The sequence below is a fragment of the Didymella exigua genome (genome assembly GCF_010094145.1).
Source record: "Didymella exigua CBS 183.55 unplaced genomic scaffold M421scaffold_11, whole genome shotgun sequence".
Lineage (NCBI taxonomy): Eukaryota > Fungi > Ascomycota > Dothideomycetes > Pleosporales > Didymellaceae > Didymella > Didymella exigua.
The window spans coordinates 691708-715645 of record NW_022984785.1 but is presented as its reverse complement, the minus strand read 5'-3'; the positions used below and the strand labels follow the sequence as shown (position 1 = coordinate 715645).

The window sequence follows — 23938 nt, the reverse complement described above, 5'->3', positions numbered from 1 at the left end:
CAGAACACGCGTCACAGGGAGTGAGAAACGTCTTTGACGTCTTGTGAGATTTCGCCGCGTCTTGTCGCTCCTTTGCGTCGTTTTGTCTCGCCGTTCGGCTATGCGCATGTTCGTACTCTTGTCCTGTAGATCCTGCCACTTTCCCCCGCGCAGCCAATACGGATACCGGCTCTACGAATCTCACCAGCAGCAGTCGCAGCATCCACCTATGTCGATATAGACGTTGTATCCTCTCCTCTCTCTCTCTCCTTGAATCGCAATGCCGGTGCAGCACACCATCTTTGGGCGGCCTCTCAAGCTGCAGATGCCGCCGCGGAGGTTCCAAGCGCTCCTCGTTGTGTTACTGATCATCGTGCTCACCATCGTGCTCAACGGGGCCCCCTCGACCGCCGACCTTCCTACCTACGAGTCCGTGGCCGAGGCCGTCAAGAACCCACACATCCCCACAGTCCACCTCCCAGATGTAGACAGTCTTCCTGCTGTTCCGAATCCGTTTGGCCCCTCGGCACACAAGCCGCCGAAGCCTGCTGCGCAACCCAACAGCACCGTCGCCAGCTCGTATGGCAAGCTCGAATGGCTCACCGACTTCAAGTGGCGCAATCCCTTCTCGTCCAGTGTCACTCTCGATGAGAACACCGCCCTGCTTCCTCCGCTGAAGGAACGGCCGCCCATCTACACCTACTACAACGCGCGCAAGAAGCAGACCAAGGAGGTAGCCGAGGCAGAAAACCGGCTGGTGCTCGCATGGCGCCGAGCATGGTGGGCGCAGGGCTTCAGGCCAGTAGTGCTCTCGCGGAAAGAGGCAGAGCAGCACCCGCAATATCAGCTGTTTCAGCGCATGAAGCTCGACTCGAGGGTCGAGGTCGAGGTCATGCGCTGGCTGGCATGGGGCAACATGAGGGGCGGCATACTCGCGAACTCGCTTGCGCTCCCAATGGCAGAGTATGAGAACCCCATGCTGGCCTTCCTGCGTCGACAGGAGTACCCTCAATTGTCGCGGGTCGAAGGTCTCAACGGTGGAATATTCTATGGCGACTCGGCCGCTGTCGAGGGAGCCATCAAGAAGCTGGTCAACAGCCCGCTGCTGAAGAACATTACGGCAAACCAGGATAAACTCGCAGCAACTGCGACAAAAGACGGCGGTGCAGTGGTCAACATTCTGACCCCGGCAGACATCGTCAAGGACACCAAGGCAAATGGCATCGCCTACTACAGCACCGACGTCATCAGCAAGTCGTACAAGACAGTCGCCGACAAGCTCACAAACGCCACGCAAGCTGAGGGCATGAACTTGTTGAGCAGTCTGATCAACTCGCACATTCACCTCACTTTCCAGGAACAGCACCCGGAGGGTCTGGCCATCGCCCAACCTCTGCCCGAGCATACCACGTCCCTGATCGAACTCTCCATCGAAATCGCCCGCAACCTTACGCAATGCCCGTCGTCGCCCATGCCAAAGTCATGTCCACCGAACCGCCCAAAGTGCGTGCCTTGCAGCACTAAGAATGCGCCAAAGCTACAGCTCTTTCCCGAACTCGTGAACAGCACCCAGTTCTTCACAATTGGCACAGTCCCGCACCCATACACGATCAACTCGCTCCACTACACCCGCGACAAACTCGATGTCTCCTTCCTCCGCAACAATGCCAAGCGCGATCTCTGGCTCAAGACCCTCACACAAAAGTCCATAGCCACCGAGCATTCTGAGTCTTTCCGCCTCCTGCAGTTCAAGGAACTCGTTGCTGCTAGCCCGGCGCATACACTGTGGCTCACCGCTGAGCGAACAAGCAAGGATGACTTGGACTGGATCTTTGGCTTCGAGCTGCCTACCACCGCTTCGAACACGAAGGAGCCAACGAGTCCAAGCGAGAAGAGTGAGCTTATTATCTTCCCGCGCCCGGCATTTCCAGAGCCGGTCAAAGGCATTGAGGTGCCTGATAGCATATGGACGGAGAGGGAGAAGAACAGATTGGACAAGGCGCGCGACGCTATCAAGTCAAAAGATAGATTTATGCGCGGCATTGTTGATGCTGTTGAGCAATGGAATCTGGCGGATACTGAGGCCTGGAAATTTTCGAGGGCATACTCAGCGAGGAGGAGAGTGGAGAGGAAGAAGTGGGAGCAGGAAGAGAAGAGTTACGTGGGAAGTGAGAGGAAAGCGAGCGGGAAGGGACGATGGACTGATAGGTTCATGTTGTAGAATACTCGTCCATTTAATTGCATCTCGAGCTGGCGTTAGGGTATGTACTATATTTCCGTAGATGTCACTACAAACCACGTAGTAGTCGAAGAGCTCGAATCTACCAGTGCGTTGTTCAGGCAGCCCATCATGCAGGGAGGTGCCACTTTCGATCGTATGATGGGGCCGCTTCGCTACATATGGCAGGCAGGCGCTGTGCACGCTCGGCGCTTTGACGTCAAGCGGCAACCACACCGTGCTTGTTCTTGTCCACCCTCAACATCAATATCTCATCATCAAAATCGGGTGCATGGTGAGTGACGGGCTCAGAGCACCGCCCGCTCCAGGCACCTTTCACGCCTAGCTGAACAGCAAACCCCGATATCATCGCTGCCTGCCGTCCCGCTAAGCTCGCCTGACAAGTCGGCTCCACTATGTTAGCAGTACATATCTTGAAAGCAAAGTCGTAAAACTACTGTAAGGCATACTTGACGCTCTGTCACCTCGCCCTGACCCAAGCATAGTCAATGGAGCCTTACGCCTACAAGTCGCTCAACAAAGGCGAGATCAGATTGCTGAGATTGCATCCCAAGAACAGCATTGGATCGCTATCCGGATCTCTCATCCATGTCCCGCTGACCAATCCCACCTACTGCGAAGGATCCGCAGACAGCGAACCGCATCTTGAGCATCCATACCCATACGATGCAATCTCCTACACTTGGGGCACAGATGCCAGGAAACCGTTCAGTCTCGTGATCGATCACAATCGAACCATTGGGATCACTGCGCATCTACATTATGTTCTCCAGAAGATCGTACAATCCCATACAAGCGTCCTTATTTGGGTCGATGCTATCTGCATCAATCAAGCAAACCAAGACTCGGAGGAGAAGAGTCAGCAAATTCTACTCATGCCAGACATTTACCGTATTTCGAAGCGCGTACAGATTCATCTAGGCCCAGAAGCCAATGATAGCCCCCTTGCGATCAAATTCCTGGAGCACATGGCGGAGTACGCGGAGTACCTAGACGAGAGTCTAAATGTCTCAAATTCGGAAGCATACGCACTCGCCTTGGAGATGGGATATAGCCCTCCCGTAGAAAGCGACAAGACGTGGAATGCTCTGCGCTCTTTCTGGTTGCGGCCTTGGTAAGAAGTGCAGTGCAGTATCTTTCGCAGCTCACTAAACCCGCATATAGGTTCCGCCGCATATGGGTTACACAAGAATTGGTCAATGCCCTGGATCCCGTCATCCATTGCGGAGACCTGGAAATCGACTGGAGAACTCTTTGGTTGGCTGCCCGCGTGTTCCAGAACAACAACCGTCTGATGGAAACGGGTCTGACGATTTTCACCCACCATATTGGCGTGGATGCACTAGAGGGTGCAAATTCCTACTACGCCATAGCAGATATGCGGCTCCGAACCTGGGGTTATATGAGCTCAGCCTACATAGTGACAGCTTGGGCACTAGGGGGGGACAAGCAGACTCCCGCTGGACTTCTTGGCCAGAGAGGTCTGCGCCCTCATGAGAAGATTCCAATCCGACGGGATCGATCCGCTCTTTTGGCTTACGAGCGTTTGTCAAGGCCGAACGCGTTACGGGATCGCGCAGCTGGAAGCATCTTGTTCAACTCTAAATACCCAGACTTGGTCACTATGCTTAGCAGAACGAAGATCTTTCTGGCTACTAATCCAGTGGATCGGATCTACGCTCTACTAGGTCTTGTCTGCGATGTAGATCCGCACGATCCGGACTTCAGGATTGAGTACGCGGCTGCGCAAACCCCAGCCGTAGTTTGTCAGCGCTTCGCAGCTGGCCTCATCAAAAGAAGCGAAGGTGCTGCTGTACTGGGTATGGCTGGAACAACGAGGCAGGCATGCCGAACCGTCTCTGATAGTCCCTCCTGGGTTCCAGACTGGACAACTCCAATACGTCCGAACGACTACGTAGTCTCCTTAAACTTCTTGATGCACGGCCTTAATTATTCCGACAAGCAGTACGGAGTCTCCTACTACACAGCGGGCCCGTCTACTATGGAAGCACGGTTCGAAGACTCCGACAACACGCTCGTTGTCCGCGGTGCCTTGTTTGACACCCTACTCCATATTACGAAGGGAAAACTATTCGCCCCACCAACCTGGTACTTGAACATTCTGCTGGCATTTTCAGCGCCAGGGATAGTCGCAGAAAGAGTGGAAGAGGCTCTTTGGAAGACTCTAGTCGCAAACAGGACAGGCAAAGGGGAGGAAGCTCCACCGGAGTTCGCTGCGCAATACCTAGCGTACAAGCACCGAATGATCCGGGGATTTGGGATTTCATGCTTGGTTGTTGGCTTTCTCTTCTTCCTTTGTCTGCCTTTCATCATATATGGCTTGAGGCGACTCGGCTTGCTCTATCTCATCATGATGTACACCCCAATCTGGCTCATGGGCTGGGACAACCTGCCCTTACCCACCATCACAGCCATCATCCTGCTCCGCAACCACTCCATACCAGTCATACTGATCGGTTGCTGCATACTGGCCTGGCGAGCCAGAGAGCTCTTCACTGCGTATCTGGCCAAGATCGAGGTGGGCTGGCAGTACCTCGCCGGGCTCGTCATGGCCTATAACCACTCCGGCCCCAGGTACCACAAAGGCCCGCCCGAGTGCGCGGACTTCATGGAGAGCTTTTTGCTCCTCGCTGGCCGGTATAACTTGGGTATCACTGTGGCTGGATTTGTGGGCTTGTTTCCACTAGCTGCGAAACCGAGTGACAGGGTTATGATACTGGAGGGCGGGTTTGCGCCTTTCTTGCTGAGAACGGTGGAGGCTGGTGATGCTTTCAGACTTGTTGGCGAGTGCTATGTTCATGGGATTATGAAGGGTGAGCTTTGGGATGAGGCGAGCAAAAAGCTAGAGGAGGTTCGCATTGTCTAGTAGCGCGCTTGGGGGGGCTGTCGATGATTTCTTACGGCATCACGCTGATGTTTGACTGTCTGCAAAATACTGTCTAGCCATCCGAGCTGTGGCTGGTTGGTGCGCTTTTCTATCTGGATGCCGCAACATTGAATAAGTATGTATCGCCAAATACTGACACAAGCTTGAAGCAGGACTGCAGAAGCTTTCTCGACCCTGCAAAGAATGTCTGTAAAGTGAGAGCGGTCTTGAAGATCCAAAAGGATTCCACTTGCCAAGACACTGCAACAGTAGAACGGGCGGATAGTAATCTGTCATGTGGGCGCTGGCTAAGTGGCACAACTTCGACATTACCGATACCTCAGACGATCACCTCTGGGCTGACGAACTTTGGAGGTTCTCTTCTGACCACGATTGGCATCCATTCTGATTCAGCGAGACGACACCGTGGAGCTCAAAGTCCATCGCAAGCACCATTGAGAGTTCGAGACAGGCACATGAACCGGTCTCCCCCAAGGCCCAAGGAGCCAGATACGGGATAGTCCCCGCCGTTAAGTTGTTTTTGATTTGCGCTCTTATCATGTATGGGCTTTCATCGGGACATTGGCGTCTTTTACAGACCGTGAGGTTGATTGGAGCGGTTCTTGATCCTAGACTTCCATTGTTCGTTATATAGATCACAAGCGATTCTTGTTGTGACACAAACACACCATTAATCCTGAGCGTAACACGACACGGTCATCGTGCAACATCAGTCGCAGCGATGTGCCAAGTATGAAGTCGTTATCTTTGAAAACTACCAAACAATGATGCTATGACCCTCCAATCGCAATCATATGACTGACATATACACAAAGCTGCATGGCCAGCCTCCTTACTCCTTGCAATGCAGTTTTGTCATCGGTTGGCTCTGCTTTTGAACAATCTATACAAAGTCACGAACCACTATATGCGTTGCACACACCCTGGAAGTTCGATGAAACGCTTAGTGTTAGGCACCCTTAGCGTCCTCAATGTTCTCAGCAGGCTTGTTGCTGGGGTACAAGAACTCGGTCTGGGGGAAGAACTCCTCCTTGATCAGACGGGGAGAGGTGAAGCGGAGGACAGGGTTCGAAGAGCCAGCCTTGTCGTTGGTACCAGAGGCACGGGAACCACCGAACGATTGCTGGCCGATGAGAGCAGCGGTGGTCTTGCAATCTGAAGTAGTAGTTGATTAGCATACAGTTGAAGTGCGGTATTGGGCGGGAATGACTCACTGATGTAGAAATTACCGGCAGAGTAGCGGAGAGTGTCCTCAGCCTCGCGGACAGCGGAGCGGTCGTTGGCGAAGACGGAACCGGTAAGGGCGAAGCCCCCACCAGCGCCATCGACCTTCTGGAGGATTTTCTTCCAGTCAGTATCCTTGTAGATGTGAATGGAAAGAACGGGGCCGAAGATCTCGTAGTTGAAAAGCTTGTGGTCGGGAGAGTCGGAAAGGTAGACAGTGGGCTTGACGAAGTAACCCTTAGAGTCGTCGTATGTTCCACCGGCGAGAAGCGTGAGCGAAGGATCGGCGTTTGACTCGTCGATGATCTTCTTGATCTTGTTGAACGAGCGGTCGTGGATAACGGGGCCCATGAATGCCGACAGATCTTTGTCGGGATTACCGATGGTGATCTCGTTCACATCCTTGATGAAAGCGTCAAGAAATTCCTGGGAGCGGGATTCGGGAAGGTAGAGACGGGATGTGGCAGAGCACTTCTGCCCCTGGTACTCGAAAGATCCACGAATGGTGTGCTTCACGGCGGATGGAATATCACCGGTAGGGTGGATGAGGGTGAAGTTTTTACCGCTAGTTTCACCGACCATGCGGGGGAACTCGCGGTAAGTACCCTTGCCAATGCCCTGACCAATGCGAGCGCAAAGGGAGCGGAAAACGTCCGAAGAACCGACAAAATTGAGACCAGCGAAGTCGCGGTTAGCAAAGACAACGTCGTTGATGACCTCTGGGTCACCGGGAATAAATTGGATAACATCTTTGGGGAGACCAGCTTCGAGCAAAATCTTGTAGACGATGGTAGAGGCGTAAACATTCGAGGGAGAAGGCTTCCAGAGGACAACATTACCCATTAAGGCAGGTCCCGCAATCAAGTTACCTCCAATGGCTGTGAAATTGAAAGGAGACACGGCGTAGACGAAACCCTCGACAGGGCGGTAGTCCATGCGGGACCACATGCCATCAGAGCCACGGTCAGGCTGGCGAGATATGATCTCAGCAGCATAATTGCAGTTCAGGCGGAAGAAGTCAGCCAACTCAGCGGCGGCGTCGACCTCGCCTTGCCAGATGTTCTTGCCCTGGCCGAGCATAGTAGCTGCGATCAGCTCATAGCGGTATTTCCCCGCAACGAGCTCCGCAGCCTTGAGGAAAATAGCAGCACGGTCAACAAAAAGAGTCTTCTCCCACTTCTTCTTGGCCTCAAGAGCGGATTTGATGGCATCGGAGACCTGCTCCTTGGAGATAAGAGGGTAGTTGGTGAAGACGGTGTCCTTCTCGGCGGGGATAGGCTGGTCCCATGATCCAGCAGAGGGCTGTGATGTGCCGTTCAGGAAGATCTCAGATTTTAGAGGAAGCTGTGACCTGAGCCTCTTAAGTTCCTTGACAAGCTCAATGCGCTCTTCTGAACCCTCCTTGTAAGTAGGGTTGGGCTCGTTGCGTGCTGCAGGAAGCCTGAAGGGGACTGTGACGTTGGTGCGGGCCTGGAGACAAGTGAGAGGCGCTTGGATCAACGGCCGCCTTGTGGCACGAAGTGAAGTGATAGTGCGAATGCTCGACATTTTGAGGATGCGAATGTGAGAGGACTCGAAGGAGTGAGGCTTCTGAATCTCTCAATGTTGGGCTCTGCCTTTTCAGTATGCACAGTGAGGGGAACTGTGGAGAAGCTCAACCACCGACCGGCTGGCATTCCGTTCACCAGCTTTGGCTCAGCCGTCATTTGCCGCCGAGATAGTCACAAGTCACATCCACTGTGTGCAGTGTTGAATATGCCGATATCATCTTTATTCCTTGTACGAAATAGTCCGCTCGGATGCCTGTCCGACCAGTTGAGATGAAGCACGACGGCCAGCAACGCGAGAGGCATCTGGAGTACGATAAGCATCGTAAGACAAGGCTTGAATTGAGGGCAAAAAAGTATTGCTAAACTCGTTATTGATCTTCGTCAGTTCTGTAGCTAACAATGCCTTCTCAAATCCCGCCTGCCGGTGGTTGGTGCCCTGCAGGCTACGGTTAGTAGTTACCCTTTTCGACCCAGTCAGATGAGGTGAATGTTGAAGACCAGGCACACTGTTTTCGCCACCTCTCTACAACAGGGCTTGCAGGCCTTGTGGTATTGGGTATAAATGCGGAAACCATGCTGTTGACGAGGGAGAAGCGCAAAACTTTGGTCGCGACCGCGCGGCGAACCGTAGGGCCGTCTTTCCTCATACATGGATACGAAGTACCTAGATCTCGGATGGGCTTCCGAAGATTCTGTTGCGCACATTATCGTTGCCATGATCCAAATAGGTAATCAGATCCAAAGCTCCAGCGATCACACTGCAGCTCTCACTGCGAGTCTGCATGTGCGCATGACAGCATGAGGATAGCTGTGATGCCCGAAGGATCCGACTTCGCGAAGACCGAATGAGGGCTATGTAAGTTACCCCACACCGTGGTGCAGGGCCGGTTCCAGGCATGAGAGATAGCAATGCAGCGCATTGTTCCTCCAAGGCAGGTTGCTGATCTGGAGATCTTTCATTCTTGAGTAAGGCAGAGACGTTCGGAGGGCGCAACTTGCAAGGAATAAAACAACCGCCAAGTCTTCATTACTAAGACATGACTTCATCCCCAACATTCCCGAGATCCCCACACGCTCACACGCTCACGCAGCAGCTCCCTCGCGAAATGCGATCATGTTGACCGCACAGGACCATACAACCAGGAAATGACATTAGCTTGAGCCTCATTGCCTTGTTGACAATGACACCAGATGTGCCCCGGAATAGACGGAGCTTTATCGGCCTTATCGACCCCGCCTGACTGTGGTCAATATTCTTTCGTGGATTGCTGCAGAATGACAGACATCTGCAGTCATGGCTACTTTTAATGAACAAAGAAGAGTAAAGAAGAGATCTTCGAACGCGTACGACCCCAGATAGTGGCAGTCTTGCCTCCCTTGCTAACAACCGTGCAGCTGCTCCAGATGCCGAAGACAGAAAATCAAGTGCTCTGGCCAGCAGCCCTGTGCGAACTGCTGCAAGCGAAACCTGACTTGCATCTTCAATGATCGAGAAAATAAGGTCTTGGTCACCCAAGGGTATGCTACTCTCCCACGTCGCAGGAAGAGTCGGCGACAACACAGAAGCGATTGTGGCCTTCAAGGTTCTGTTCTAGGTGCAGATGATTCACAGAGGATTTTGACCAAATCCCGCATTTTTGAGAGTTCTGCTCTTTTTAAACCGATTGTTCCTGCAACATGAGAGCCACTCTAGGTCTTAGCGAAGCGTCTCTTCTGACCGGTCTTGCAGGTACCTCTCAGACCTTCTGGCCAAGGTTGCACGACTTCAGCACGTAAACAACGCACCTTCCACTTCAAACCCACCTCTAGAAGACGACCAAAATAACCGGGATCGAACAGGGAGAAGTCACTCGCCAGACGAGGCACCTGGGCGGACGGCGCAGTCCAGCGAAGGTGGGACTCGAGAGAGCTCACCGGGGACAGATGGCCCTCGAGAAGCACGCAACCTGACCAACCCTCTCATTGAAACCCCTTCCAGGTTTATGGCAGCTGCCAATGGACAAACTTGTGGGATTTCTCCGTCGGCTCCTCATCCACTTAACGACACTGACCCGTGACGCAGTTTACATGGGAACATCGTCAAATTGGTCATTCCATGGCCAAGTACTGAGTTTGGTCCATGAGCATATGCATAAATCACCACTCCCCGCCGCGGATTTACTTTTCGATGGTTCTGCGTATGACCTTCCATGGGATGGCACCCGCCACTTGCTCGAGTCTGCTTCGCCAGTCATACCGAGCATCGACTACGCTATTTTCTTGATTAATGTAGTTAAGTTCCACTGCGCTCAGACGATGCATGTCTTCGAAGAGGAAGAGTTTATGTTCAATCTGCACGCTTTCTATTCCAGTACAGGCGACAAGGCTATGTGGAAAGAAAGTTTATGGTACATCCATTTCCTGACGATAGTAGCATTCGGCAAGGTGTTTGTCCAGCAGAAGAATTGTTCATCCAGACCCCCTGGCTCTGACTTCTTTACACATGCTCTACAATTGCTTCCGGACACAAACAGGTTGTGTCGAGATCCCATCGTCGCGACGGAGGTTCTGTGCTGCATTGCACTCTATCTGCAGTCTCTGGACTCACGAAACGCTGCACACGTCACAATCGGCCAGGCGATGCGAATAGCTCTTATTCAAGGTATGCATACCGACATGCCAGTGATGAACCTGGGCGAGGCGACTGTTCAACGCTGTCGTAAGATCTGGTGGACCATCTTCGTTCTCGACCGCCGCATGACCTCGCTGATGGGTCTGCCACAGTCCATACGAGACGAAGATGTGTCCTGTCAGCTTCCAAACTATTCACACTTGCCTCAGCGAGCAGCTGCTCTAAGCATGCAGATCAAGCTTGCCAACGTGCACACCGACATTGCGAACACAGTATATGGTTCGAAAGGGAGGCTTCGCAAGAAGTTCGTCCTCAGTATCAAAGCAGTCCTCGACAAGCTGTCTGGCCTAGCAGAAGAGCTCCGCAGTTCGTTTCCTCTTCAGGCTGATGAGCGCTTCGGTGGCATATCCAGAGTACCGGCGCACTCTCACCTATACTACTACCAGGTAAGAGCTTTCGGTTCCCCTGCAAATCTTTGCTGACAGCTCAAGACTGTCGTAATCGTCACTAGACCGCTGCTGTTCTGCTGCATGAAGAAGGTCTTTGAATCGCCACAACAAGTCGTTCCTCTGATATCTTCGTCCAAGATTAGAAAAATGCTTCATATGTCTCTGGAAGCGTCGCAAAAGATACTGGAGATTCTCGAAAGCTTACGAGACCAAGGACTGCTCGGTAAGACCCTCCTGTCGTATCTTGTTCCCCACGCTGATGTCTTCAAGAAGTATTCCTTCCTTGGGATCTTGATGCGCTTTTCGTATCGACCATGGTCCTCATTCTTACTCGCTTCGTCGATTCCACCCTCTTAGACGACCGGACGCTATGGCTAGAGAAGGCTCTCGCGCTCATGGAAACCATTGTTGTTGGTGGCAACCGTATTGCAGACTATCGCATGCGTGAGCTGCGTAGATTGGATGAGATGCTTGCAGAGTATGCTGCCATGCAGGAACGACCGCGACTCACCGAGGCGCTCAATGATCAACAGATTACGCAGTCCGACACCAACACCATCCAGATCGCAGCAGGAGTTCCTGAAAGTTCTTTAAGTTCGAAGCCCACGTTCACCTCGCCAGAAGACGATCCCTTGTACTCAGGCTTTAGTGATGAGGGAAGTGGCTTTGGTGATGATCTCACGGCTGAACAGATCCTAGCGGTCGCTGAATCTATGGACATCGAGGGCACAGATTGGCTCTCTTTCGGTGTCTTTAGCAACTACCAACCTCTGCAACCTCTAGATATGGTAGATCCATCGATGCAGTAAGACTCGGTTACGCGAGTGCAAGACACAGGCAGAAGTGTTGCATGTGGGTGGAGTTTGGAGTACACGGAATGACATAGACTTGAGTGAACTAATGTGAGGTCTGAAAAAGTCCTTGACCGCATGAGAGTGTTTCCTATCAGGACTCTCACTGTATTCCCCGCCGCAACAGTTATGCCACGTCAATACAACCTCCCCTTGATCCAGGTACACGACAGTCAATGCAAAGTCCGAGATGAGACATTTGAGAGCAGTACCAAGCTACGGCTGTCTTGTCACAAGTAATGCGCTGTTGAGATGCGCTGTCAGCGAAGCACACAACGCAGGCTCATTGCCGAGAAGTAAAAACATCCATTACACAATTGTATATGCTTTCTAAGCTAAACAATCTACAATTTGGCGACAGATGGTGTGATGTCCTTCAGCTCTTGGACATCACCGACACGCCAGCTGACATCGTCCTGGCTAGCGACACCCTCATTGGGCTTGTTCGTCTTCCACTGCCACCTCTTCTCGGTCTGCTTGCCCTCAGGAGCGTTGAGAAGGTCATTTACCCACGAACCAACGATGGGAAACATCTTAAAACCGTGACCAGAGTCACCAGACAGAACAATGACGCTGCTACCGGTCTCAGGCAGGTAGTCGATGACGAAGTCCGAATCGCTGGTGTCAGCGAACCAACATAAGGTCTTCTCGACAAGAGGACGGTCGGCGAGGTAGGGGAGTGTTTGTTGGAGCAGTTCGCGCATCTTGCGCTCATCTTCGGGAGGCACGAAGCGCTGAATATCCTCAGGCGCCTCAGACACACCGGTCTTGGGGTTGGTATTGATGAAGCCACCACCCATGGGGCAGAGCTTAAGGAGATTAGTCTTTGGATCTGGCTCGAAGAAGAAACCAAGATCGCGAGCATATGTCACGGGGATGCCGCGAAGCGCTGCGGTCTCCTCGTCTGTAAGGCGGACGTGAGCAACAGACCATGACTTCGCAGAAACTTGCGCGCCAGCCTCAGGCACGATCTTCGATACAGCAGCACCGGTGGCGACAATGACTAATGAAGCAGTGTGGAATTGGCCGTCTTTTGTCCTGACGCCAACGCTCTTCCTGCTCGACCCGGTTCCCTCGTAGACGATTTCATGGATAGAACCTCTTCTTTCGCCGAGGAAGAAACGGACACCATTCGACCTTGCAGCGCGGTAGATTCCACGGAGAGCATTCGCAGAGTGAACGTAGCCGTCGTAGCGGTTGAAGTAGCCCTTCCACCCGGGCATCTCACCCTGATTGAATTGCCAGCAGATGTCCTGAAGTTCCTGGCGCGTGGACACAGTCGAAACCCAGGGTTTGATTTCGGGGTGTGCCTCACCCGCCGCTTTGAAGGAGTTCATTGAGTTGATGGCCTTTTGTGTGCCGGCGCCAGACACGCAATTCAGGTAACCGACTCGGTGGAAGTAGGGCATATAGAGAGGGGTCTGCCATTTCTTCGCAGCTTCCTAGATGAATATCAGCATACGTGTTTGTCCAAACAGCAACTACTACACAACCTACAACGCCAAGTTCTGTGTACCAAGGGTCCTCGTACTCAGCACGCATAATTTTGTTCAGATCGTTTGCCGCCGACCATCTCGAGGGAATATCTGAATCCTTCTCGAAGACTGTAACAGCTGTGTAGCCCTGTTGCGACAGCTCAAAAGCAGCCGACAACCCAAACGCTCCTCCACCGATGACAGCAATGTGCTCATGTTTTGAAACACTCATTATGACAAACTACGATGGCCACAGTCAACGAAAGTAACAACGGATCGAAGGCAAGCGAGGAGATGGGTACTTGACTGTTTCGCACTCGATGGAACTTCACAACATAATACACCAGTATTCAACTGAAGCACACTGATTCCGAACAGCACGCCGCATATCCTCCACTCGCGCCAAATCGGTCTTATCGATAGGCTACATGCATTAGCGTGAAGTAGATGCGTTGCCCCGCAGTCGCAGCACCACCGGCAGGCATACCGTGCGCGCAACGGGCATGAATCCGACACCGATACCCCACAACATTTAGGTAAAGATCACCGGAACGGACCCGGAATCCGATGGCCAGACGGTACGATTATGTGGTTCAGAAAAGATATTCAGTGCGAAGCAAAGCGAAGCTGAGACCGGAACTCGGTGTGGTTCACGGGACGGATTCGGACTGAAAGGGTCCGCAAGATTCACGCGTTGACACTCGAACTGAGCATTTTACGTTTCTGAGAAGGCTGAAGTAGCGAATATCACGACATTCTCTACTACAGCTCCATGTCTTTGATAACTCAGCAAATTGCCCCGGAGCGCCCAAGATTCGCATGGGGGGATTGGAAGGCAAGCACATTGCCCGCACAGCTCGCAGGAGACCTTGGCTCTGAAATTGTATCGGCGACACTGATTTCATCTTTGCTCACAGCAACTGACCAGTAAGTGGTACCGCCAGAATCAAGCGAGATCAAATGGAGTCACATGTTGACAGATCTCAGTGCGGTTGTTGAGAATGCAGCCTGGCCTGCGCGAAACCCATTTGCACAGACGTTGAAGACGAACATCATTTGTTCGTTTCGAAATCCAAGGCGGTTCCTTGGTACTCAACCATTCATCATCATCTGGACACTGTATGCAGCGACATATGCAACGGCAAACATAGTTGAAACCACAGCGAGGCATCTGACTCAGCAGGCTGATGAACTCTTGGTGCAATCTGTTACATTTTTGTCGACAATCACGGTTAACATACCACTAGGTGCTTGGAAAGATGTACGTTTTGTCCAGATTTTTGGCAGGCTGTCGGCACCGGGTGCCGCACAGATAGAAGCTGCAAAGACAGCACCTCCGCCAGTGCAACGACCAAAATTTCCCAGAACAGCGGCATCAACCTTCCTCATTCGAGACGCAATCACCATCTTTGGAGCCGTCAATTTGCCTCCCATGGTCTCAGTATCACTGCAAGAAGACAAGTTTGCAAATCCAATGCTCAAAATGGCGACGATGCAGCTCCTGATTCCAGTGTTCTCGCAGATTTTTGCGACACCTATTCACCTCCTTGGTCTGGACATGTACAGTCACCCAAATGGCGCGTCTTGATGTCAAGGATTAGACAGAACCTTGGAGCAAAGACTTTGGTTAGATGTGCCAGGATCGTTCCGGCTTTCGGTGTCGGTCTCATTGCAAACACTGGACTGCGAGAGTACTTCCATGTGAAGGCCGGATACGTGAAGAAAGCCGCATGAGACAGCAGCATCTGAGAAAGCTGCCCTGCAGCAGATGCGGAGTCCACACTCAAAAGGCAGAAACCAACATAGAATCATGTACCCGCATTCACCGGCGTTCTGTAGTGGCTACACATGGCTTGAATCGGAGGGTCTACACGCTATTCCCACACATCATCGGCTTTCAGCCTCATTTTGCCCTGTACAGCCAGCGACTGAGTCAACTTGGTAACAAGCCATTCAATCGAGCATCTAAAATTTGTTCGGGCCAATTACGTGGCTTAGCGTGTCAGCTCCTGCACCCTTAGACCGAGATCTTAACCCGATCTGACGCACCTCACCCCGCATGCCACGCTCCCCGACAAAGAAGATAAGTTGGGCCGCACCTCGATGTTCGTACCGATTGTAATAGTACCTGTCACATCATGCAGGATAGTGATAAGCATTGTTGCATGGAGCTACGCACTAGTCAGTACCAGATATGGGCAGTAGATGCGAACCGGCAGTGCATCCGACCTACGGTACTTCGATGCGAAGGTCACAAGGACATGTGAGGGCCACCTTCTCGAAGCATATAGCGCTGAAGCGGGGTCATTGATACATCTTACAATTTAGCGGATGGACGTGGGCGATAAGCCAAAATAATCATCATTCACGGTGTACACTTTAAGACTTAATCTTCACGTTTGTGTTAGGTTCGTATATCCTGAGGGCTTACTTCCTCACTACCTTCCCACTCTCCGCTCAGCCTCATACTAGACAGCAAGAGTACGATGCTTTACGCCAGATACGGCGCCCCTGCGGTGCTGAGGGCCGTTGGACGGAAGGATGGGATCACACTCACCGCCATCAGACTGTCATCAGCCTACACAGCAAGAGGCGCATCAATGCAGGAGACAAGGTCACCCATAAAAGCAGCGCCATTGTCAGCAATGCCTCTGCCTATGTTCTTAAGATCACTTCTTGTTGCCACGATCTCGTCCAAGAAGTGGCTACTCGTTCCTTCTCTCCACCTCCTCGACTTCTTTGCAAAGCCGAACAGAACTTGGGTGTTCAATCTCGACAAGAACCCCGTGCTAAAAGCCATCATCAAGAAGTCGTTCTATGATCAGTTTTGTGCAGGCACAACACCAGCCGAAACTAGAGCATGTGTGAAGGCACTGAAGGATATGGGATTCCGCGGTGTAATCCTTACATACGCACAGGAGATGGTGTTTGACAGCAAGAGCGGTAAAGGGTACAGTTCCGGAGCTGTAGCGGAAGCCAAGGAGGAGAAGACGGGTGTCAAGATTGACGATGTTATTGAGTCCTGGAGAACAGGTACTGTCGGTACCATTGATCTGATCGAAGAGGGAGATATTTTGGCTATCAAGTGGGTTGCCACCACGCTCTCACGGTGACTCTGTATTGACGCGATCATAGGACATCTGGAGCTGGACCTGCAGTTGTCGACGCATTCCACAAGGGCGAAATTCCACCACAGCAGATGCTCGATGCTCTTGATGCGATCGGCACAAAGTGCAAGGAGCGCAATATCCAGATTATTGTTGATGCCGAGTCTCAACACTTCCAGGAAGGGATTGCTCGTGCTTCTCTCGAGATGATGCGCAAGTTCAACACCGATGGCCGCGTTGTCGTCTATAACACATACCAAGCATACCTCAAGAGTACTAGGTCGCTCATCGCTTCTCATCTCGCTGAGGCCGAGAAGGACGGCTTCACTCTCGGTCTCAAGCTCGTTCGCGGTGCTTACATGGCTTCTGATGATCGCTCCTTGATCCACGACACGAAACAAGACACAGACGACAACTACAACAGCATCGCTCAGGGTGCCCTCCGCCAGCAGCTCGGCGAATATGGCGTCTCTCGTCCCTTCCCTTCGGTCAAGCTCTTTCTTGCATCCCATAACCGTGAGTCTGTCGTTTCCGCCCAGAAACTTCACGAGCAGAGGGTTGCTGCCGACCTTCCCACTGTTGATGTCAGCTTCGGTCAGCTCCACGGCATGTCCGATGAAGTATCATTCTCGCTCCTTGCTGAGAAAGGCAACAATGGTCAATCACCTGCTGTCTTCAAATGCTCGACATGGGGGAGCATGAGCGAGTGTATTGGTTACTTGTCGAGGAGAGCAGTCGAGAACAGGGACGCCGTTCTGAGGACGAACGACGAGTACACAGCGCTTCGGAAGGAGGCCGGGAGAAGGCTGCGATCTGTTTTTGGCGCTGCATAAATTCACAAGAAGCGATTTCCTCAAGCGTCAAGACGAAGTCGAACACGAAATGTTCCAAATAATCATCCACGACCCCCAAAAAAACCTCTATCACCTTTTTGTATGTGATGTTCACCTATCCTGGGCCTCGACATGGACAGGAAGTTCACCTCCTACAACGGTGGTAGTAGATCTGTCGTGATGCATTGTGGGGTCGCTGCGGAGAGGGCGGCTAATATCGGTCTCGCGAACAGTTCCTCTGTCAGGCTAGTCTTATCGCGGAAGTGTTCAGGGACTGGCCCAATGACATAGTGCGTAGTCGGGAGGCAGCCCGAAGCAAGGCACTCTTTGGTACGATTTGAGGACGACTATGAGACGAAAAGAGCATGACTTCTTTTTTTAATAACCCACTTGCAATCTCCTTCCGACTCTTGACTGAAACAACGGAACTGAGAGCGTCGTTGTAAGACCATGTCCGGCAAGACTCTGTCAATTTTGGGTTGTGGCATGTGGACGATTCACTCGATGTTAGCCTAGCTAATTTGGGATAGGCAACCTTGGGCAGCCAATTCTGAGCAGTCTTCTCGGCGAATCTGGCAGCGACAAAAATTTAAAATTCGATAAGTACATTGCATGCGTAAGGAGCGAGGCTTCTGAGAAGAAGTTGGGCGAGAAATATCGGGAAGCTGTCGAATCAGGGAAGCTTTCCATCTCAAGAGGGGACAATGTCAAGGCTGCACAAGACGCAGATGTTGTAATACTTGGAGTTGATCCAGCAGATGTTGAGTTAACTCTCAAGCAAGAAGGTCTGTCTGCTGCGCTGAGCGGGAAGCTTCTAATCAGTCTTGCTGCTGGGTGGACAAGAGCAGACATCGAGAAGCTGCTTATATTGAGCAAAGACAAGATCTGGGTTGTTCGCACTCTGCCAAACATCGCCGCGCAGGTTTCCGAGTCACTCACAGCGATCGAGGACCCTGATAAAGATATACCGAAAGAACTGGTGGCGATCACCGACACAATCTTCAACCAGGTTGGAAAGATCGCGCACATTGACCCGAGGTTGATGAACGCTTCGACAGCCGTAGGAGGGTCGACACCCGCGATGTTCGCTGTTATCTGCGATGCTTTTATCGACGCATCAGTGGCTGTTGGTATGCCTAGGGCAACTGCGCAGACCATGATCTACCAGAGCATGGTCGGCACAGGACGAATGTTGCAAAGCGGCATTCACCCCGGCGTTCTCAAGGATCAGGGAACATCACCGGAGGGCTGCACGATAGGTGGTTTGATGGTGATGGAGGAAGCTGGTATTCGTGGTCATCTTGGCAAGGCGCTCAGAGAAGCCGTGACTATTGCGCGCTTGATGGGTCAAAATCCTCACGTCAATGACACTCGGCAAGGGCAATAGAATGAAGAAGAGTCCGTGGTCGCAATCGATCACGATACTGATAGAAGTGGGCGATACCGTGTTGTCTGCAAGTAATTTCTGCGCGTGAAGCGCGTTGTTTTTTCTGAAGGTCGTAAGCACGCAAGAGCTCCTTTGTAACGGTTGAGAGGAGAAGCAGATCACGTGTTGTTGGCGGTGGTCTTGTGCTGCTTCCTCATGTTGTTGAGCACCTCTTACCTCAGCTGCATCACAAACACGTCGTCAAAACAGACCCCGCAGCGAGCCTTGGAGAGAAAAGATACAAGCAGAACAAGAACACAGAACAACACAATACACTCGTTTACATCTGCCCTTGATACCGCAACATCCTTCCCCTATCGTCATTTACACCAGCTGTTTCCGGCTCGCTACGCACCGACCCTGACTTAACCTCTCTCATTCTTGCTCCAGGTTAACAATTCAGTCTTTCGACTTCCTACCATGTATAAACGCCGCCAAGCTAACGCAGAAAAGCCCATGATGCCACATGCGCCTGCAAATATCTGTGCGTACAGGTAATCGCCATGCCTGTATTCGATCAATGCACCTCCAACTGGACTGTCAATCAGAATCCCAAAGCTTGATAACGCGAAACCCATGCCAAAACGTGTGCCTGTCTTTCTTGGATCGATCGTAAGATCTGCCATGGTTGCTGGAAAGAGCCCTTATAGAGTGCTAGCGAACAACCCGTACACGACTGCAAACACGTACATCGAGGCTGTCGACTTGATCGCAATCTACACGAAGAGCAAGAGTGCGGTTATTAGGTTGATCGGGAGGCCCACGTGAACAGGACGGAAGTAACGATCCGCCATGTACATCGGAATGAGTCGACCGGGAACTCCAACGCCATTGAGCACCATTAGAATGGGTAAAGTCTCTTCCAGACTCAGTTCTAGTTGGTTGCGCGCGTATGCGTTGACATAGAAGAATGCGAAGTAGCGCCCACTAAAGTGTAGGAAGGAGCCAACTATCTACACGGGTTAGCGGGGGATTGTATAGACGCAGTGACATACGTACAAAGAGTACAAAGACACTGTCTTTCAGCTCGTTCGGTTCGAAAAACTTCGCCGAGTCCTTCGGTGGTAACCTCTTCTTCAGCAACCTCTCAGCAAGCACAAGCAACGCGAGTGCCATGAAGCCGAAAGACCTGACAGACCAGCTGTAGCCGATGATCCCAAAGAGTCGATTGAGCATCATTGGAAATACCATACCACCTGTTGCAGATCCACATAAGATCAGCCCGATGGCAAGGCTCCTTCGACTAGGGTCAAAGTATGTCGATTGTTTCGACATTGTTGGCACGAACATGCACCCATTTGCGAGACCGATACACACTCCTTGCGCCAAAAGATATTGCCAGTACTCATGACGCACGCTTGTCGTGCAGATGCCAACCAGCCGGAGCGCGATATCGATCCTCAATACCGGCTTAAAGTAGCCAGCATCAGAAGCTGACCCTGACCAGAGGGGGATGAGCATCAGGAAGAAGATCATGATAGACCCTATCCAGTAAATTTTCGACGGCGATGAGACTCCGTTGGAGGTATAGTATGCCTGAAACATCCCAAAATTTTGTATGTTGAGCAGGGTTCCAGCCGGTATGTACACGAACGAAAGTGGGTTTGAAATACCTTGTGATGAACCCCCAGACGAAAAAGGTCATAATGTGTCCGCCGAGGACTTACGACCATGATACTCATCCGCCATTAGGTGGAGGTTCGATCGAAGAGACCCGGCTGATGTCAAAGGTCGATGTTGGCCCTGTGTTCTCGGCTACAGACTTCAGCTCCAGCCTTTCGACCGTCTCGATCGAACCACGTGTTTCTTCCTGCTCCATAAGGTCGAACCGGGACCTCAAAAAAGTAGTAGCAACAAAATCGGTATTGGTAACTGAAGGTTAAAGACGTCGTCGTTCACATGTAGAATCAAAGGGTACAGCCGTGGGAATAGCTGGCTACGTAATTTCCGAATGCAAGTGCAGAATAACGACGCGAACCCCATTTCGAAAACACTGTGATAGTCGCCGTCTCTCGCCGCATCGCCATCTGGAAACATCTATTTGAATGCGGATTGAACACGAAGAAAATTGGTGACCCATTTAGCATAAGCTGGACCGCTGCATGCGGCTGCAAACCACGTACGAGGAGCTGCTACAGACTGCAACTTGATTCTTGCATGTGTACAGAGCAGGCGAACTTAATCCTCATGGTATCGTTTGAAGAGGGGAGTGAGATACTGTGGGTTCATTGTTCCGGTAGTTCGCCACGTTTCTCCAAAGTACTGTCCACAGCTTGCATACTTTCAGTGAGACACGGCCAAATGAGTCGAAAGAACAGCTTGCACTGATTTGTATGAGACATTGACTCACAATATTACAGTACATCCTCTCAAGCAGTCCACTTCTATTGATATCCAGCAACGATAGGAACAAACATTGTGTATCTTCACTAAGCTCATCATGAACAAAGCTCCACAATGGCACGGGCAATACTTAACTAAGTCTCACTGTAGATCAAGGTATATCATACCAAGTAATCATTCTCACATATCAAGAACCATCTGCCTCCAGCGCTGTGCGCCTAACTCAACATGGTTCCGGAAGCCAAGATCGAGGATTCGGTCAACAAAGACCTTGCAAACCCCTCTGATATTCAGCGACACTTCTCATTCGAGCGTTCTCTCGGCGAAGACAGCGATGGTTAAGTCTCTGCTTACCTGCATCGCTCCAGCAAACGCATCATCGCCGTGAAGATTCCTCACGCTGGTCGCTATGGAGCATCTGAGGTGATCCGTTGCGAAGCCAAAACGCTGCAAACCATTGGCGCATATGATAAGCATGAGAATATCAATCACATGATTGCGTACCAATCTACCTATGGCACTATTCCTTGCCCGGCCATCTTCTCTCAGAGTGCTGAATTTGGGAGCTTGATGTACTACCGTGGCGCCTGGCGCCAGCAAGGGGCTCGGAATAAGTGAGCAATCACCATTCGAGAGCCAACAGTATGGAAGTTGTTCAAGGACATGGCCCTTACTCTGGATTTTCTGCACAACAAGTGTGGGTTCATTCACCGCGATGTAAAGCCAGACAACATTCTGGTAACTCGTTCGACGACTGATTACGGTAGTGATATTCCTGATATACCGGTCTTCAAACTGGGCGACTTTTCCCGTGCAGTCGCATATCCCTCGACTGACTAGAATGTCTACACGTGGGCTAGCTCCGTACATTATGCACCTCCGCTTTCAGAGCGACAATCCGGTGAGCCTGCGCGTCCTGCGGGTGATATGTGGTCTCTCGGCGCTACACTGCAGGAGTTCGCTCTGAGTACGGATCCTCGCCAGTCGCGGAAAGCTTTCGTAGATCAGATGAAGATTTGGCGAGTACCACATCCAAAGCTCTACAACGACGAAAATATCTGGAAAAAACGTGGGTGGCAGGAAAAGTTTTGCGCAGCTTACCGACCGCTGGATCTGGAGGCATTTATGCTGGAAGCACAGTGGGACTTGGTTGAGCCACTGTCATTCTGCTATCAGCCGTTCAGCAATGAGCTTAATAAGTGGTACGATAAGCTGTGGGTCATTGATTCTGAACTGCGATCTACTCCTGCATCGCTCGTAAAGGAGCTGATCCCATTCATCGATTGCTACATTGGAGTTGTCAAAAGTCCAGAGACGTATCGCAAGGATAGCATACTGTCCCTTCAGACTATGACCTCTCCAATTGCGCGTCGACAAGCACCTACTCCTGAGCGCATGCGTGGAAATGACCGAAAACCCAGCTACAAGGGCAGAGACTATTCCGCTGTTTCTGCAGAGCTGCGCCTGCGAGAAATTAATCAAACCCGCCTTAGAAGTCATGTAACCACGTGGCTCAGACCACATGATATCCTATTGTAGCAGGCACTGCCCGGTGGGCAAGTACACTTACCTGAGAGCTGAGAGCTTGTGTAACACAACAACACGACATCACACAACACGACAACAGATAGCAATACACTCTTTGATCACAATCTCCGACCGACACTGCTCACGCAGTTACAAGTAAGAACCCGAGACCACATGAAGGTCCTGCTAAGCGTCTTGTGCAGCTTTGTGCAGAAACCATCGTGGATTGAGTGAACGTACAAGGAAAGTTCCAAAGGTAATCGGGACCATCTAGAGAATTTTCATATACTTGATATTTCTATGGGAGACTTCAACCAATGCGCGTGATCCGAGTTTAGCGAGTGCTCCTGCGGGTTAAGTCACTTTCACTTCTGAGGCAGCTAGCTTATATACTCCCAATCTACCTGAACCAGACTAGCTTACCATAACTGAACTCTTTTCTGAAGCATTGCATTGCCACTCTTAATCCACATCTGCTGCGACATTCTGTCGTAACCTTTTCACTCTACTCAGCACCGACACAGCACAGAAGCCCTACCAAGCAACAATGCGCTGGTTCAATGACGTATGGGAAGCTCTCGACGGCTTAGGCCAGGAAGCTGGAAAATATATTGAATCAGTCGCAGCGTAAGCCTGGAAAACTGCAGACCACGTCGGCCATGAAGCAGCAAATACAGTTAGACACAACGTTGGTGAAGCCTGTAAAGCTGCAGACGCGTGGGGTTAGGAAACGGGAAGACATATTGGTCCTGGTAACTAAGGCACAGTGGAATGGGCCAATGAGCATCCAGGCGAGACTGCGGGTATTGTTGCTTGCGTTGTCGCTATACCGGTCGCCATTGCGGCCACAGGCCCAATCCTGGGTGCCGCAGGCTTCACTGGTCAGGGAATTGATACTGGTGAGTCTCTTTCTCTTGTCTACATTCGCTGGCTAAGGCAAGAAATATCGACATAGGATAGGCTCCGCTGCTGCTATTGCTCAGTCCGCAGTAGGCAACATCGCCGCCGGTTGTACCTTTGCGATTCTTCAGAGCGCAGAAGGAGGCAGCTCGGGTACTGTCATCGTCAATATTGTCGTTGCCGGCACTGTCCTTGGTGTCGCGGCTGCAGCTACAGCACCAGGCCTTATCAAGGCTGTCAACGAGAGCAAGAGCAAGGAGGAAGACGCTTGGAGGGCGGACGCCGAAAACACGAAAGACTGAACGGAAGCTGTATTTGGGCCTGTGCATATTTGGACGGACTACATGTAAACGACGCGGGTAGAACAAAAATGGGGCTCATCGGAGCATGGCGTTTGCCTTGTTTGAGTCAGGACCGGAAGGACATCGAGCACATCGACGTACGCGTGCCATATAGCTATATGAGGCTCTGTGGTTTCTGAGGTCCTCCTCTCTAATCTGATCTATTTTAGCATCC

At 51.6% G+C, this 23938-nt stretch overlaps 10 protein-coding genes across 10 annotated transcripts; 7 read left to right on the top strand and 3 right to left on the bottom strand.

Moving 5' to 3' along the window:
- The first annotated feature begins 7 nt into the window (after positions 1-7).
- On the top strand, positions 8-2312 carry M421DRAFT_419956 (uncharacterized protein). Its single transcript, XM_033592306.1, has one exon. It carries the CDS (start codon positions 305-307, stop codon positions 2198-2200), a length of 1896 nt encoding a protein of 631 aa, XP_033449674.1. The 5' UTR covers positions 8-304; the 3' UTR covers positions 2201-2312.
- A 104-nt stretch (positions 2313-2416) lies between these two features.
- Positions 2417-4420, top strand: M421DRAFT_138657 (uncharacterized protein). Its single transcript, XM_033587447.1, has 4 exons — positions 2417-2656; positions 2704-3332; positions 3383-4190; positions 4240-4420. The coding sequence occupies exons 2-4, from the start codon at positions 2707-2709 to the stop codon at positions 4333-4335; spliced, it is 1530 nt and encodes a 509-aa protein (XP_033449673.1). The 5' UTR covers positions 2417-2656; positions 2704-2706; the 3' UTR covers positions 4336-4420.
- Positions 4421-6075: 1655 nt separating this feature from the next.
- On the bottom strand, positions 6076-7898 carry M421DRAFT_4562 (putative pyrroline-5-carboxylate dehydrogenase; the record flags this gene model as incomplete). The annotated part of the gene is made up of 2 exons (XM_033594676.1): positions 6076-6281; positions 6341-7898. The coding sequence occupies 2 exons, from the start codon at positions 7896-7898 to the stop codon at positions 6076-6078; spliced, it is 1764 nt and encodes a 587-aa protein (XP_033449672.1).
- A 1296-nt stretch (positions 7899-9194) lies between these two features.
- M421DRAFT_61128 (uncharacterized protein) lies at positions 9195-11769 on the top strand (the record flags this gene model as incomplete). Its single annotated transcript, XM_033595848.1, has 6 exons — positions 9195-9244; positions 9296-9418; positions 9630-9907; positions 9963-10957; positions 11003-11183; positions 11231-11769. The coding sequence occupies 6 exons, from the start codon at positions 9195-9197 to the stop codon at positions 11767-11769; spliced, it is 2166 nt and encodes a 721-aa protein (XP_033449671.1).
- Positions 11770-12100: 331 nt separating this feature from the next.
- On the bottom strand, positions 12101-13618 carry M421DRAFT_419953 (FAD dependent oxidoreductase). Its single transcript, XM_033592305.1, has 2 exons — positions 13309-13618; positions 12101-13253 (listed from the first exon to the last, which is right to left on the bottom strand). The coding sequence occupies exons 1-2, from the start codon at positions 13516-13518 to the stop codon at positions 12156-12158; spliced, it is 1308 nt and encodes a 435-aa protein (XP_033449670.1). The 5' UTR covers positions 13519-13618; the 3' UTR covers positions 12101-12155.
- Positions 13619-13809: 191 nt separating this feature from the next.
- On the top strand, positions 13810-15314 carry M421DRAFT_419952 (uncharacterized protein). The gene is made up of 2 exons (XM_033592304.1): positions 13810-14213; positions 14274-15314. Exons 1-2 carry the CDS (start codon positions 14059-14061, stop codon positions 14872-14874), a joined length of 756 nt encoding a protein of 251 aa, XP_033449669.1. The 5' UTR covers positions 13810-14058; the 3' UTR covers positions 14875-15314.
- A 572-nt stretch (positions 15315-15886) lies between these two features.
- Positions 15887-17226, top strand: M421DRAFT_60784 (FAD-linked oxidoreductase; the record flags this gene model as incomplete). The annotated part of the gene is made up of 2 exons (XM_033595820.1): positions 15887-16371; positions 16422-17226. The coding sequence occupies 2 exons, from the start codon at positions 15887-15889 to the stop codon at positions 17224-17226; spliced, it is 1290 nt and encodes a 429-aa protein (XP_033449668.1).
- Positions 17227-17621: 395 nt separating this feature from the next.
- M421DRAFT_419950 (pyrroline-5-carboxylate reductase) lies at positions 17622-18938 on the top strand. Its single transcript, XM_033592303.1, has 2 exons — positions 17622-17710; positions 17757-18938. Exons 1-2 carry the CDS (start codon positions 17677-17679, stop codon positions 18611-18613), a joined length of 891 nt encoding a protein of 296 aa, XP_033449667.1. The 5' UTR covers positions 17622-17676; the 3' UTR covers positions 18614-18938.
- A 339-nt stretch (positions 18939-19277) lies between these two features.
- Positions 19278-20128, bottom strand: M421DRAFT_390288 (MFS general substrate transporter; the record flags this gene model as incomplete). The annotated part of the gene is made up of 2 exons (XM_033589981.1): positions 19278-19601; positions 19648-20128. 2 exons carry the CDS (start codon positions 20126-20128, stop codon positions 19369-19371), a joined length of 714 nt encoding a protein of 237 aa, XP_033449666.1. The 3' UTR covers positions 19278-19368.
- A 3025-nt stretch (positions 20129-23153) lies between these two features.
- Positions 23154-23724, top strand: M421DRAFT_60806 (uncharacterized protein; the record flags this gene model as incomplete). Its single annotated transcript, XM_033595822.1, has 3 exons — positions 23154-23223; positions 23290-23421; positions 23483-23724. Coding segments are annotated over 3 exons (444 nt in total), but the record flags the coding sequence as incomplete, so codon positions are not given.
- Between the last annotated feature and the right edge of the window lie 214 nt (positions 23725-23938).

Excerpts from the sequence above, each read along its gene's own strand:
- M421DRAFT_419956 (XM_033592306.1), top strand. The coding sequence starts at position 305 with ATGCCGCCGCGGAGGTTCCAAGCGCTCCTCGTTGTGTTACTGATCATC.
- M421DRAFT_138657 (XM_033587447.1), top strand. The coding sequence starts at position 2,707 with ATGGAGCCTTACGCCTACAAGTCGCTCAACAAAGGCGAGATCAGATTG. Across the intron at positions 3,333-3,382 it reads TCTTTCTGGTTGCGGCCTTG|GTTCCGCCGCATATGGGTTA; the intron begins GTAAGAAGTGCA and ends ACCCGCATATAG. Across the intron at positions 4,191-4,239 it reads ATTCCGACAAGCAGTACGGA|ACTCCGACAACACGCTCGTT; the intron begins GTCTCCTACTAC and ends CACGGTTCGAAG.
- M421DRAFT_419953 (XM_033592305.1), bottom strand. The coding sequence starts at position 13,518 with ATGAGTGTTTCAAAACATGAGCACATTGCTGTCATCGGTGGAGGAGCG. Across the intron at positions 13,254-13,308 it reads GGTACACAGAACTTGGCGTT|GAAGCTGCGAAGAAATGGCA; the intron begins GTAGGTTGTGTA and ends ATATTCATCTAG.
- M421DRAFT_419952 (XM_033592304.1), top strand. The coding sequence starts at position 14,059 with ATGTCTTTGATAACTCAGCAAATTGCCCCGGAGCGCCCAAGATTCGCA. Across the intron at positions 14,214-14,273 it reads TTGCTCACAGCAACTGACCA|TGCGGTTGTTGAGAATGCAG; the intron begins GTAAGTGGTACC and ends GACAGATCTCAG.
- M421DRAFT_419950 (XM_033592303.1), top strand. The coding sequence starts at position 17,677 with ATGTCCGGCAAGACTCTGTCAATTTTGGGTTGTG. Across the intron at positions 17,711-17,756 it reads TCTGTCAATTTTGGGTTGTG|GCAACCTTGGGCAGCCAATT; the intron begins GCATGTGGACGA and ends AATTTGGGATAG.